At 43.8% G+C, this 14,952-nt stretch overlaps 1 protein-coding gene and 1 non-coding gene across 4 annotated transcripts; both read right to left on the bottom strand.

The window, feature by feature from the left end:
• Window positions 1-1,155: 1,155 nt before the first annotated feature.
• Rpl6 (ribosomal protein L6) lies at window positions 1,156-5,163 on the bottom strand. Of its 3 annotated transcripts, none has more exons than XM_055606394.1 (7): window positions 5,115-5,163; window positions 4,009-4,275; window positions 3,821-3,919; window positions 3,024-3,167; window positions 2,634-2,682; window positions 1,551-1,735; window positions 1,156-1,349 (listed from the first exon to the last, which is right to left on the bottom strand). In XM_055606394.1, the coding sequence occupies exons 2-7, from the start codon at window positions 4,273-4,275 to the stop codon at window positions 1,197-1,199; spliced, it is 897 nt and encodes a 298-aa protein (XP_055462369.1). In that variant the 5' UTR covers window positions 5,115-5,163; the 3' UTR covers window positions 1,156-1,196. The 3 variants fall into 3 exon arrangements, with proteins under 3 accessions (XP_055462369.1, XP_055462367.1, XP_055462368.1); XM_055606392.1 differs by lacking the exon at window positions 5,115-5,163 and adding an exon at window positions 4,994-5,108; XM_055606393.1 differs by lacking the exon at window positions 5,115-5,163 and adding an exon at window positions 5,036-5,108.
• Window positions 4,540-4,673, bottom strand: LOC129676183 (small nucleolar RNA SNORA42/SNORA80 family). The gene has a single exon (XR_008720042.1). It is a non-coding gene; the product is annotated as a small nucleolar RNA SNORA42/SNORA80 family (small nucleolar RNA).
• Window positions 5,164-14,952: the final 9,789 nt, after the last annotated feature.

Below are 14,952 nucleotides of genomic sequence, written 5' to 3'. Positions count from 1 at the left end.
AGGTGGGGCCAACCCAATGGGCTCTTAACTATAAGCAGAACTATTGTTATGAATTGTAAAGATGAATGGGGTTGGGATCCACAGGTTGGGAAATGATGCTCTAAGAACTAAAATCTTACCAGTTTTGTTGGAAGGCAACTATAGAGGGATGCAAATTACCCAGCCTGGGATACATATGAAATGTTGCAGGGCATGGTGATGCACACCTTTAATCCCAGCACTCAGGAGGCAAAGGCAGGTGGATATATATATGAGTTCAAGGCCAGCCTGGTCTATAAGGTGAGTACTGTACACCCAGGGATTATTACAGAGAAAACCTGTCTTGAAAAACCAAAAGAAAAATGCTATCCTTAGAAGAAGAAGAAAAAAAAAAAAAGATCACCCTCATGGAACCATTAATTGTAATGTAAAAATGGGTATTACACTGTAATTTAGGACCCCTATTAGAATTCATTAACCTAGCAAACAAATCCTCACACTACAGCTTTCTCTCAATTCTGACAAGGGGCTGGAAAGGTTCTTGTTACTCCATTAGTTCACAACTATCCCTAATTCCAGTTCTGGGGGACCCAATGCCCTTTTGACCTCTGGGCACCAGGCAGACATGGAATGCATATCCATGTATGCAGAACAAACACTTCTACAACACCCACAACTCTAATTCCAAGGGATAAGGCTGCTTTCAGACCTGAGGACACCAGGAACACACAAGGTGCACACACAGTCGAAACATTCTTGTACAGGAATGTATTTACAACAGCGCCTGGCTCAAGAGGAAAGGCTTTTTATGACCTGGATAGCATGTACCCACTACATTCCTAGTCAGGGCTCCACTTGAGAAAATGCATCAAAGCAGGCCACTCCAAAGCCATGAGGGAACAAACCCACAGCACACACCACTTCCATCAAGTCCCACTCTGTAAGAGGCAAAACTATACCCATGGCAAAAACTGGACATGGTTACATGAATGCCCATAAACCAACACCAGCGGTGAACAGGGCAGAAACAGAATCCCCAGAGCTCACTTGATGGCCAGCCTAACTTATGAGCTTCAGAGCAAGTAGGAGATCCTTTTTACTGAAAAGGCCAGGGAAAGACACTGGAACACCCCCAAATGGACCACCCAACATGTGCACACAGAACACACAAAGACACAAAGAAACATATAAAGCTGTTTAATCAGGTTGTTAGCAATTTAGAATACCAGCTTGTGAGGATACATCCCGTTTGTCAGGGAGAACTGAGCTCGAAGGTAGCCCTGCAGCTGGGGAACAGCTTTGATCTTTGGCAGAATCTGTGAGTCCACAGTTTTCTGATCAGCCTTGCGCTGTTCTGTAATCTCGTATTTCTAAACAGAGAAAAGAAACATTAAGAACCAAGACTCCCTATAAAGTCCTACTTCTCAGAGACTGATAAAAAGCAACTCACAACTTTCCCTCAAGACTTGTCTACTCGAAGTCAACCAAGGACAATCTCCAGCCAGACTTACACCAGTTCCTGACTGGAGAAGCTGGGCATGGAAACACCACAACATGGGGAAGGACCTCACCTCCTTCTCTGTGTCAAAGATCTCGCCCTCCTGGTGCCTGGGCTTTCGCAGCTGCTTCTTCTTGAAGTAAGCGTCAGTCAGGTGTTTGGGGATTTTAACTTTGCTGATATCAACTTTTGTAGAGGTGGCAATGACAAACTTCTGGTGTGTTCTGCGCAGAGGAACTCTGTTGAGAGCAAGAGGTCCTGAGGGGATAATAAAATAAGTTTGAAAAATAAGAATCAACATTGAACAGTTAAGATTTGGTCCGGGCATGGGGGCGCATGTCCTTAATTTTAGCAGCACAGAGAGATGAAGGCATAGCTTTCTGAGTCTGAGGTCAGACTGGTCTCCCCAGTAAGACAATAGAAATAGTTAACTGGAGTATGAGGGCAGGGAGCTAAAGATGATTTAATGGTTGTTCTTGCAGGAGTGCCTTATTTAGATTTTCCCTACCCACAGAGTTCACAACTGTCTAATCTGGGGAGAGAAAAAAAAAAAGCCACCTGCTCGAAGATCTGTCTATCCAGGGCCTTCCAAGGGACCCAGGTGAGAAGAGGACCATCTTTTTACACAGGCTACGCCTGTCTGCAACCATTCACTTTCTCTCGTAACCACTGTCTTTGAACCATTTACTCTATACCTGTCTTTGAGATCCACCTGCCACCAGCCATCATTCACTCTTCATCCTGCTCTGCTGGGGACATGGAGTGTATAGAGTGCAAACTCCTTTCTTCTTGTAGGGATCGAACTCAGGCTCTCAAGCACATTTACCCAATAAGCCATCATGTCAGTACAAGACCATGTCCTTACTCTAATTAAACCCTTGGCAAGTATAGAAAATAAATGAACAACAGGACTATTGAGACAAGCCAGAAAGGTCTGACTTGTCTTCTTACCTCCACACAGGCTTTGACGTATGTGTATGGTGGAGATCTAAATTTCAGGGCATGGGGAATGCTGTAAGTTTGAGGGTTACACAAATCACAGTGCAAGTGATAGGCACCTGCCATCCCAGCACTCAGGCAACAGGATTAAAAGGTCAAGGCTATCCTGGGCTCCATAAGATCATGTCAAAACCAAAAAGACCAAGGATTTTCTTACCAGTCACAAGTAGCAAGCCACTGCCCAGCTGTTTCAGGAAAACCACTCTCTGGAAGTCAACAGAAAATGACATTTAACAATCGAATCTTGACTTCTGAATTAACTGAAGGACAAATACAAACTCATTAAAGCCACTACCAAAAGGCATTTCCTGATTTCTATTCCCACTTACCCAAGCTAGTCTATTTAAGTAAATCACACATGCAACTCAAAAGAGCACAAACTAGCATATACTAATGGGACTAAGGGCTTAAATTAGTTACAGAACACAAAGTATTTACAGTAGGCAAGGGAGGACTAGGCTCTGTTGAGTGACAGGGCTGCTTTGGAACACACAAACCACCGAAGTCAAGCTTATCATGAACAGGGCCCCAGTGGGGCAGCGCTCACCTTGCCCCTGTGGCGCCCGGTGAGGATGATCAGGACGGTCCCAGGAGTGATGCTGGCTCGCAGCTTTCGCACATGCTGACTGAAGGGCTTTTTGCCATGGCTCAGCAGCTTGCGAGGCACGTCTTCAGTAGGATAATACCTAGGCTGGAAAGAGTGCATGTGCCACACATAAGCAACCAGCTCACACAAGCTGGTTCCAAATTCCAAGGTTAAGCCTCAGAAACAACATGGCAAAGAACCTCTCCATTACCGGCATGCAGATAACCACTCTAATCCAACCTCTTCCAACGTTTTGGCTTGCTTTGTTTTTCTAGACAAGATTTCTGTGGAGCCCTGGCTGTTCTGGAACTCACTCTGCGGATCCGCCTGCCTCTGCCTCCTGAGTGCTGGGATTAAAAGTGTCACTGTGCATGCAAATGTGTAGGTGCTCTTGAATAACCCTAGCAATTGGAGGTACAGGTAGCTGTGAGCAGGCTGTGACGGGTGCTGGGAACAGAACTCAAGCCCTTCCAAAGAATAGCATGTGCCCTTAACCACTGAGCCATCTCTTCAGAATTATGTCTCAGATAGTTGTGGAGGAGGCAGGATAATAGTTTCATGCCAGACAACTCATTCCCAACTATACCAGACCAACAGCCTTTCAAACAAACCTCAACCTACCAAAAGTTAACAATTTAAGTGCCACGAATCCTTCCTCTTCCAGCAATCTGGCATAATCCTACATAGGCACCATATACCCACACCTCTACATCATGCAAATTTAGTTTGAGATTCAATTCCCATCCCTCTAGACTTACCATTTTTCGAAGCTTCACCACCCGGGTACCACCATTCTTGTCACCACCTACTGGTTTTGTAACAGTAGCAAGGACCTTCTCCTTTTTCTTCTTTTCAACCTACAAGGACAAACCCATCAAGGAGCCTGGCAAACAACCTTAACCACAGGAACTGAGGCATTGTGGCTGGTGGTTCCCTCCTCTCCTACCTTGGACTTTGCGGCAGAATATTTCCTCTTGTACATTGCCTTTCTGGAATACATAGCAGACCGGGAGTACCTGCCAATTCCTCTAACCAGGACAGGGTTTCGGCTGCAATGGGGCTTCCCCTTCTTGGGCTTTTTAACCTTAGGGTCACCCTTTTTGGCTGCTCCTGCAGCCGGGGTGCCAGCAGCAGCAGCAGCATCACCGCCAGCCTTTTTGGCTGCAGGTTTCTTCTCCTTTGTGTCAGGCTTCTCCGCTTTTTCGCCCGCCATCTAGTGATACAAAAAATAAAATAAAAACAGAGGCATCTCATCAGCCTTCTGTTAACAAGCCAGTATCAAAACTACCCTCTGCTGCCTGCTCCTCCCAAAGGCCACATGTCAAATATACAGCACTATTAGCTTGCTAAAACGGTAGTGGCTCATTATTTTATTCTTCCCTTCTGTGAATCGGGAAATTTAACAGAACTTTTGGTAGAGCCCAGAACTGGAAGACCCTACTTTAAGGCTCCCCTCTCCCCCAAACTCCCGTCTTTTAGGTGTGCGACCCACTTCAGTGCCAGCAGCCTACAGGCAGAGGCCAGGCAATGGTTCGGGGCCGCGGGTTGTTCTAGCACGGGACACTATGAGAGGCCCAGGGCAACGGGCCTACCATAAATCCAAACCCGTGCACCTGCACGGAACTTCTAAGACCACTCTCTCTGGGTTCGCCTTGGAGTCCCGAAGCCACCTAGTCCCCTGTCCGGACGACTTCCGGGGGAGCCGGGAAAGCAGTTCTTCGCTTCAGCCACAAAGCCCAACGTGGCCGAAGCAAGCTCGGCGGAGAGTTCTGGAACCCCGACCCCGACTTAGTGGTCGCACGCTGCCGCACAGACCCTCTAACCCTCCCCAGGCTACGGCAGCCGGCAAGGCCCAGAGAGTGTCTCCAGCGCTACGCTCGCTCTTCGCCCTCCGCCAACCCAAGCCAACAGAAATGAAGCTCCCGTGAGACCTGGCGAATGACCCCGACCATAGCCGGCCCTGGGCGGCGAACCTCGGACGTTCCCCGCCTTCGGATGGACGAGGATTGGGGTCCTGAGAACGCCTCCCTCATAGAGGCCCGCCATTCCTACCTTGCAAGATGGGAAAGAGGACTAAGGTCCCGTCTTCCGGTCTATAAGCAATGACGGGAGGTGTCCGAATTCACTTCCTTCCTGTGTGGGACATCATGGGAAATGTAGTTTTTATTATTCTAGGCCCACTGTAACTAGTTATGACTAGGGAACGTTTTTTCCTTAAGAGGTAAGGGCAAATGAGAAGGTTCCGAGTTTAAAGGCTCTTTCTCATAAAATAATCCCAGCACTGGTGAGGCAGAGGCAGGTGGATCTCTGTGGGTTCGAGACCAGCCTGGTCTACAGAACTACTTCTAGAACAGCCAATGCTACAAACACACACACACACACACACACACACACACACACGCACGCACGCACACGCACACGCACACGCACACACTCACACAAACAAAAAATCCTTGTCTTGAACAAACAAAATAAATAATAATAAAATAAATAAAGATTAAAATAAGTTTTTGTTCATATTAAAAATCAAACTAAGCTACTAGTCTTTGAAAAATAACACAGTATATGTGACAATTCCCTATTTTTTAATTACATTTTTATTTATTTTATGTGAGTACGTGGGGGTGGGAGTGGGTGCATGCCACAGCACACAGGTAGAGGTCAGAGGCCACTACGGGGAAGTCAACTCTCTCTTTCCACCATCTGAGTCCTAAGGGATCAAGCTCAGCTCATCACAAGAGAACTTAGGTCATCACACAGGCCCCACTTAAAATAGTTCTTCTCTGCTTCACGGTGCTTAAGTGTATGTTATTTCTGTTGTCTCTGGCCCTGGGTAACTAAGGTGAAAAAAACAGTGATGAGAGGCCTCTCAAGGCCTCATGACACTAAAGACCAACCACAGAGAATGGGGAGCTGTGAAGACAGTGCCTTGGAATCCAATTTGAGGGCCTGGAGTGATGGCTCGGCAGTTAAAAGCACTGACAGCTCTTTCAGAGGCCCTGGGCACTATTCCCAACACCTACACGGCAGCTCACAACTGTCTATAACTCCAGTTCCAGGGAATCGGCACCCTCACACAGACATACATGCAGGCAAAACACCAATGCACATAAAAAAAGCAATAAGGGGCTGGAGAGATGGCTCACTGGTTAAGAGCACTGTCTGATCTTCCAAAGGACCTGGGTTCAATTCCCAGAGCCACATTGCAACTCACAACTGTTTGTAACTCCAATTCTAAGGAATTTGAAAACCTCACACCAATGCACATAAAATAAAATGAATTATTTTTTTAAAGCAATAAATAAATTAAGTAAAAAGAAAAAAACAATCCAATCTGAGCTGTGCAAGGTGGTACACACATGTAATTCCAGCACTGGGGAGGCAGAAGCAGGAAGATCTCTGTGAGTTTGAGGCCAGCCTGGTCTACAAAGTGAGTCCAGGACAGCCAAGAACAGAGAAACCCTGTCTCAGAAACGAACGAACAAACAAACAAACAAACAGACAGACACACACATAAAGTCCAAGCTGATTCTCTATCTCTCCCCCCAACCCCTCTTTGGTTTTCAAGACAGTGTGTCTCAGTTTTCTTGTATCTGTTGAGGCTTGCTTTGTGACCAAGTATATGGTCAATTTTGGAGAAGTTTCTATGAGATGTTGAGAAAGATATATATATAAAATATAATATATATATATATATTTGTGTTTGAATGAAATGTTCTGCAGTTATCTTTTAGGTCCTTTTGATTCATGATGTCTGTTAGTTTCATTATTTCTCTGTTTAGTTTCTGTCTTGATGACCTGTCCATTGGTGAGAGCAAGGTTGGGCATTGAAGTCTCCCACTGCTAATGTGTGTGGTTCAATGTGTGGTTTAAGCTTTACTAATGTTTCCTTTAAGAATGTGGATGTTGGGGGCTGGAGAGATGGCTTAGCGGTTAAGAGCACTGCCTGCTCTTTCAGAGTTCAATTCCCAGCAACCACATGGTGGCTCACAACCATCTATAATGAGATCTAGTGCCCTCTTCTGGTGTGCAAGTGTACTTGCAGACAGAACATTGTAGAATAAACAAACAAACAAACAAACAAATAAATACGTGTCAGCTGGGTGTAGTGGCACCTGCCTGTAATCCCAGCACTCAGGGAGCCAGAGGCATGTTGATTGCTGTGAGTTTAAGGCTGCCCTGGTGTACAAAGAGAGTCCAGGACAGCCAAGGCTACACAGACAAAGACTGTCTCAAGAAAACAAAAACAAAGCAACAACAACAACAAAACACACACACACAAAAAAAAAGAATGTGCATGACAGGGCTAGAAAGACAGAAAGATAGCTCAGTGGTTAAGAGCCCTGGCTACTCTCCCAAAGAACCTGTGTTCAATTTCCAGCACCCACATGGCAGCTCACAAGTGTCTGTAACAGATTCTCTGGTTCTAGGGAATCTGCTACCCTCACACTGACATACAGCAAAACACTAGTGCACAGAAAAATAAACAAACAAACAAGCAAAAGAATGTGTGTGCTGTTGCCTTTAGGGCATAGATTTTCAGAACTGAAATATTGTCTTGGTGGATTTTTCCCTTTGACGAGTATGAAATATCCTTCTCTATCTCTTTTGATTAATTTTGGTTGAAAGTCTAGTTTATTAGATATTAGAATGGCTAGTCCAACTTGATTCCTGCGTTTGTTTGCTCGGAAAACCTTTAGCCAGCACTTTACTCTGAGGTAGTGTCTATCTTTTGCTGCTGTGGTGTGTTTCTTATATGCAGCAGAATGATGGGTCCTCTTTTTCGCAGCCACCAGTAGCCTTTCTTTTTATTGGGAAAAATTGGGTCCTTTGATGTTGAGAGATATTAATGACCAATGATTGTTAATTCTTATTATTTTGATGTTGGTGGTGGTAGTGTGTGTGTGTGTGTGTGTGTGTGTTTTCCTTCTTTTGGTTTTGCTGGTGTGGGGTTATTTATTTTATTTTCTTGTTTTCTTGGGCATAGTTAACATCTTTGGATTTGAGTTTTTCTTCTAGTATTTTCTGTAGGGCTGGATTTGTGGATAGATATTGGTTTTCTGTTTGTTTGTTTGTTTGTTTTAGTTTTTTGAGTCAGGGTTTCTCTGTAGCCTTGGCTGTCCTAGAATTACTTTGGAGATCAGGCTGGCCTTGAACTCACAGAGATCCGCCTGCCTCTGCTTGCCTGAGGGCTGGGACAAAATGCATGGGCCACCACATCTGGCTGATAGATACTGTTTAAATTTGGTTTTGTCATGGACTATCTTGTTTTCTCCATCTATGGAGTTTGAAAGTTTGGCTCGGTATAGTAGTCTGGGCTAACATCTGTGATCTCTTAGAGTCTGGCTTTTAGAGTCTCTGTTGAGAAGTGAGTGTGCTTTCTGATAGATATGCCTTTATATGTTACTTGGCTTTTTTTCCCCCCTTGTTGATTTGAATAGTTTTTCTTTGTTCTGTACATTTAGTTTTTTGATTATGATGTGGTGGAGGGCATTTTCTTTTCTGGTTCAATCTACTTAGTATTCTGTAAGCTCTTCTATGTTTATGGGGATCTCTTTAGTTTGGGGAAGTTTCCTTCTATGCTTTTGTTGAAAATATTTTCTGGGTCTTAGAGCTGGGAATCTTCTTCTATTCCTATTATTCTATTCCTATTGATCTTTTTTATAGTGTCCCAGATTTCTTAAATGGGTTGTGTCAAAACTTTTTAGATTTAACATTTTCTTTGACCAATGTATCTATTTCTTCAAATGTATCTTCTATGCCTGAGATTCTCTTCTCCCATCTCCTGTATTCTGTCAGTGATGTTTGTGTCTGAGGTTACTGTTCTCTTCCCTAGGTTTTCCATCTCCAGGACTGCCTCAGTATGTGTTCTCTTTATTGCTTCTATTTCACTTGTTTGATTATACTGTCCTGTATTTCTTTAAGGGATTTATTCATTTCTACTTTAGAGGCCTATATCATCTTTTTGCTTTGTTTTGTTTTTGAGACAGTGGTGTGTGTGTGTGTGGCCCTGGCTGTTCTGGAATTTGCTTTGTAGACCAGGCTAGCCTCAAACTTACAGAGATCCATTGGCCTCTACCTCTCAAGTGCTGGATTAAAGGCCTGGGCCATTACGCTTGGGTAAGGCCTCTGTCATCTTTGTAAGGTTGGATTTAAGACCATTTTTTTGTGTTTTGTCTGTGTTAAGATATCCAGGGCTTGTTGAAGTGTGATAGCTGGGCTCTAGTGGTGCCACGTTTCCCTGGCTCATGTGGTTTTATGATAGCCCTTAGCCGTCTGGTTGTCCCTGGTTGGAGGCAGAGAAGTGAGTCTGACAGTGGAGCTCAGGGAACACAGTGCAGCTTATCTCTGCAGGCTGTGTCCAAAGGTGGGCCAGACTGGCAAGGGATTGCAGGGAAAGGTCTAATCTGGATGCTCCTGGGATCCCAGCAGGACCCCTTAGGGAGGCAGTGGTGGGGGTTTGTGACTGTGTAGCTCACCTCTACTGGCTGTGCCCTAGGTGGCAACAGAGTCTTTCTGTGTAGACCAGGCTGGACTTGAATGCACAGGGATCTACTTGCCTTTGCCTGTCAAGTACTGGGATCAAAGGCATGTTGTACCATGCCCAGCTCCAATCTGATTATCAGTTCTGGCATTTTATGGTAGTTGAGAGTCATTCACTGCCCAGATACAGTCTCAAGGAGAAGCTTCAACACGTATTTTTGTTTTTGAGACTGGGAATGTTAGCACTTTTTTTTTTAAAATCTATTATTTAGCTAGATAGCTAGTTTGTGAGAGAGAGAGAGAGAGAGAGAGAGAAAGAGAGAGAGAAAGAGAGAGATGTTTACAGGTGTGTGTTAGCATGTAGGGAGCCAATGCATGAATGTGTGGAATCCAGGAGAGTGTCCTTCTCTAGCACTTTCTGCCGTATCTGCTCAAGACAGGGTTTCTTTCTGAACCTGAAGTTCATTATATTTTGGAGCATGTTACCAGGAGGCCAGCGAGCTCCAGGGAGCCTCCTGTGGTCTATGACTGCTGAGGTTCCAGACTCATGCTTGTTTCCTCCGCGCCCTCCAGGACCTCTCCTTGGCCTCTTAGCACTGGTATCCTTTCAGTTTTTAGAGGTAAGCACCTCTGTTGCTGCAGAAAATGTCACAATGAAATATAGAGTTGCTCACTTGAGCACCTACAAAGCTGGGGACAACAGTTTCGGTGGCTTATGCTAGAACAATTGTCTAGTGTCTCAAGACCTGCTGTTCCCTTTATTTATTTATTTATTTTTCCTGCACAGGAAAAGAACGAAGGAAGGAACTAAGGAAGAGAAGAGTCTGACAATGCCAGAATTCACACAGCTGGTGGCCTGAAGGAAAAAGCATAACTAGCTCCCTCTTGTGTTTGGATGTGGTATTGCAGAACTCGTGATTATAAGTTAAAAATGATTACATTCCTGTTTCTAAGTTTTTGAAACAGGGTCTCATTGTGTGGCCCTGGTTTTTTTTTTTTTTTTTTTTTTTTTTTTAGATCTCTCTATATGGACCATGTTGGCCTCAAATTCCCAGAGATCCTCCTGCTTCTGCCTCCTGAGTGCTGGGATTAAGCATGTGAATCATCACACCCGGTAAGTACCTGTTTTCACTTTTTAAAAAATATTTGTCTACTTTATCATATTCGCAACTGTCTCAAATACTACTACTAATGATGAACAGTTTGGTATGTTATACATTTTGGGCATAGGTGGGGATTTATGTTTATTGCATGTGTCACAAACTTCGGGTGTGCGTGCATGGGGCAAGTGTGTGTTTTTATAGGTATTGAGAAAGCTGTGGCAGTGAATACAACAGCCATAAACACTGATGGAGAAAGCCAGGCGCTCATGGCATACACCTTTAATCCCAGCACTTGGGAAGCAGAGGCAGGCGGATCTCTGTGAGTTCGAGGCCAGAGTGGTTTAGAAAGCGAGTTCTAGGACAGCCAGGGCTACACAGAGAGAGACCCTGTCTAGAAAAAAAAAAATAAAGAAACTCTGGTGGAGAGCTGGCCCTGGTGTTGGGAGGCTCAGAAGTTTAAGACCAGCCTGGCTGGGGCTGGAGAGATGGCTTAGTAGGGAAGAGCACTGGCTGCTGTTCCAGAGCTGAGTTCAGTTCCCAGCAACCACATAGTAGGTCACAACTATCTGTAATGGAATCTGATTCCCTCTTTTGGTGGGCTTGAAAACAGAGTGCTTGTATGCATAAAATAAATAATTAAATCTTTAAGAAAGAGACCAGGCTGGGTACACAGTAAGTCCAAGGCCGAGCTGGGCAACATAGTGAGACGTATTCTCAAAAAGTAAAAGGAAGGAGAAAAGCTGGAGAGATGGCTCAGAAGTTAAGAACACTGGTTGTTCTTCCAAAGGTCCTGAGTTCAACCACATGGTGGCTCATGACCATCAGTAATGAGATCTGGTGTTCTCTTTTGGCATGGAGACATACATGCAGGCAGAATTCTGTATAAATAACAAATAACTCTTAAAAAAAAAACAAAAGGAAAGAGGCTGGCCATGGTGGCAGACATCTTTAACCTCAGTACTCTGGAAGTAGAGGCAGGTGGATTGCTGATCTCTGGGAGTTCAGGATAGCCTGGTCTACATAGCAGCCTGGTCTACATAGTGGGAGCCTGTCTCAAAAAACAAAGTGAAGAGATGACGCAGCCCTTGCTGCTGCTGTAGAGGACCCAGATTCTGTAATCCCAAGGGATATGATACCCACCTCTGACCTCTGAGGGTACACAGACACTCACACATGCACGACATACACTTCACACACGTATGCATAAATAAAAATAAATATAGAAAAGGTAAATGCTAGTGATGGAATATTTCCTCTCACATATGAAGTTCTGAAACTCTGGGTTTCATCCCAAGTAGCACTGGTCAGGTATGGGACAGGAATTGCACTTAATTTGCAGATAATGGAAAATGGGGACTGGAGAGATGGCTCTGAAATTAAGATCACTGGCTGCTCTTGCAGAGGACCCAGGTTTGGTTCCTCGTACACCAACACAGCTGCTCACAACGATCTTTAATTCCAGTTCCAGGGGATCTGATTCCCTCTTCTGGCTTCTCTGGGCACCAGGCATGCATGTGGTGTACATACATGCTTGCATGCAAAACACTCATGTGCATATAATAAAGTATACTTTTTGAAATAAAATAATTTAAAACGGGGGTGTAGGAGTAAAAAAAGAAAAAAAATGAATGTTTTTTTTTTTGGCTCTTAAACTGTTATGCTTTTACTTATTTATTTTGTGTATTGTGCAGGTGTGTGTGTGTGTGTGTGTGTGTGTGTGTAAAGCAGAGCGGAACATGTGTAGCTGTCAGAGGACAACTCACAAGAGTTGACTCTCTCCTTTTACTTTGTGGGTCCTGGGGATTGAACTTGACAGTGAGCACCTCTTTTATCTACTGAGCCATCTTATCTTGCTGGTCCATGGTTTTTGTTGTTTGTTTGTTTTTAGATTCACTTGTTTATTTTTATGTGTGTGTATTTTTAAAAAATATTTATTTATTTTTATGTGCATTGGTGTGCACATATGTTTGTGTGAGGGTTCCAGATTCTCTGGAACTAGAGTTGCAGACAGCTGTGATCTGCTATGTGAGGGCTGGAGAATCAAACCCAGCTCCTCTGGAAGAGCTGCAAGTGCCCTTAACCACTGAGCCATCTCTCCAACCCCATGTGTGTGTTTTTGAGTATGTGCATATATAAAATAGACAGATAGAGAGAGAGGGAGACAGAGGTGCCTAGATAAATGATAGGGATAGATAAGATACAGATAAATGAATACACAGATAATAGGAAGACATATAGATAATTATATATAGATGAATAGACAGTTGATAGTAGATAATAGGCATATATGTATAGATATAAACAGATATAGATATATAGAAGTACATATACATAAAGACATGTACCACCTGTGTGCAGAAGCCCAAAGAAGCCAGGAGAGAGTGTTGTGGCCCTCAGGACTGAAGTTACAGACAGTTGTAACTCACCATGTAGATTCTTGGAGCCAAATCCAGGTCTTCTGAAAGGACAGTGTATTAGTCAGGGTTCTCTAGATTACAGGATTTTAGAATGAATCTATCTGTCTGTTTATCTATCTATCTATCTATCTATCTATCTATCTATCTATCTATCTAAAGGGGATTTATTAGACTGACTTACAGGCTGTAGTCAAGTTAGTCTAATCATAGATGCATATGAATGAAAGGTCCAAAAATCTAATAAGTTGTTCAGTCCACTACACTGAATGTCTCAACCGGTCTTCAGTATATGCCAGAATCCTGAAGAAGTAAGCTCTAATGCCAATAAAGGAATGGGCTTGCTAGCAAGGTGAGAGCAAGTAGACAGGAACGAGAGCTTCCTTCTTCTGTCTTCCATGTAGGTCACCAACAGAAGGTGTGGCCCTAGATTAGAGGTGTGTCTTCCCACCCCAAAGATCTGGATCACAGATGGATCATCCCACTTCAAATGATCTAACAAAAGCACAGGCCCCTCACAGGTGTGTCCTGCCATTTTTCAGTTTTAGTTAATTACAGATATAGTCAAGTTGACAACCAAGAATAGGCATCAAAGACAGGAAGTACTTTTAACCTTGGACTCCTTTCTCTAGCTGTGATTTTTGTCTTTTGAGATGAGATCTTGTTATGTAGTCTTAGCTGGACTGGTGCTTGTTAGATAGCCCAGGCTGGCCTCAAACTCCCAGTAATCTTTCTGTCTTAGCCCTGAGTGTTGGGATCTCAGGCATGTGCTGCATGTGCAGCGTAAGATAATTTCTTTCTTTCTTTCTTTCTTTCTTTCTTTCTTTCTTTCTTTCTTTCTTTCTTTCTTTCTTTCTCTCTTTCTCTCTCTTTCTCCTTCCTTCCTTCCTTCTTTCCTTCCTTCCTTCTTTCTTTGTATCTTTCTTTCCTTTTTGTTTGTTTGAGACAAGGTTTCTCTGTTTGGCTGTCCTGGAAATCACTCTATAGACCAAGCTGGCCTCAAACTTCCAAGTACTAGGATTAAAGGCATATGCCACCCACTGCCTGGCTAAAAAAATTTTCTTATGGGGCATGGTAATCCTAGCAGGGAGGCAGAGACAGGTGGATCTCTGTGAGTTCTAGGCCAGCCTGGTCTACAAAGTGAGTCCAGGACAGCCAAGGCTACACAGAGAAACCCTGTCTCTAAAAAACAAAAAAAAAATTTCTTAAAATAGTTTATTACATTTATTATATATTCATTCATTCGTGTGTGTGTGTGTGTGTGTGTGTGTGTGTGTGTGTGTGTGTGAGTCTTATGCATTCATGCCAGGGCATATGTGGTGCTCAAAGGACAACTTGCAGAAGTCAGTTCTTTTCCTTGCTTGATCCATGTTGGTGGCCCCCAAGAAAGTATCTTTAAATGAATATATCTGAACTTGTTATAAACCAGTCACTGTGTTAGGCTCATGGCACCCGTAGTGGAAGGAGGCAATGACCTTGTCACTCAAGGAGCTTGTGGTCTGAGGGAAGAGACAGAAAGTTCAGCCTCAGTGGTGCTGAAGTGTGTTAGGGACTGATAGAGGCATGGGCAAGCACTGTCGAGGCCACAGGAAGAGGTTTTTACTTATTTTTGGAAAGTGGTTAAGGCGTGTGTCCAGAATGTTAGCCCTATTTAGGTTGGAGCTTAGTATTGCCTAACATTTAGTTTTCTAGCTGGTCAAAGGTTTGAAGACTATTTCAGAGCCAGGTGGTGGTGGTGCATGAAGACTAGGCTGGCTTCGAACTCATAGAGATCTACCTAACCCTGCCTCCCTGAATGCTGAGATCAAAAGGATGTGTGATCATTGCCTGACTATGGCTATAAATCTATCTATCTATCTATCTATCTATCTATCTATCTATCTATCTATC

This window comes from Psammomys obesus, unplaced genomic scaffold (assembly GCF_907164565.1).
Source record: "Psammomys obesus unplaced genomic scaffold, mPsaObe1.curated_primary_1811, whole genome shotgun sequence".
NCBI classification, from domain to species: Eukaryota; Metazoa; Chordata; class Mammalia; order Rodentia; family Muridae; genus Psammomys; species Psammomys obesus.
Note: the sequence above shows the minus strand (reverse complement) of the source record. Positions and strands in the feature narration are given on the sequence as shown.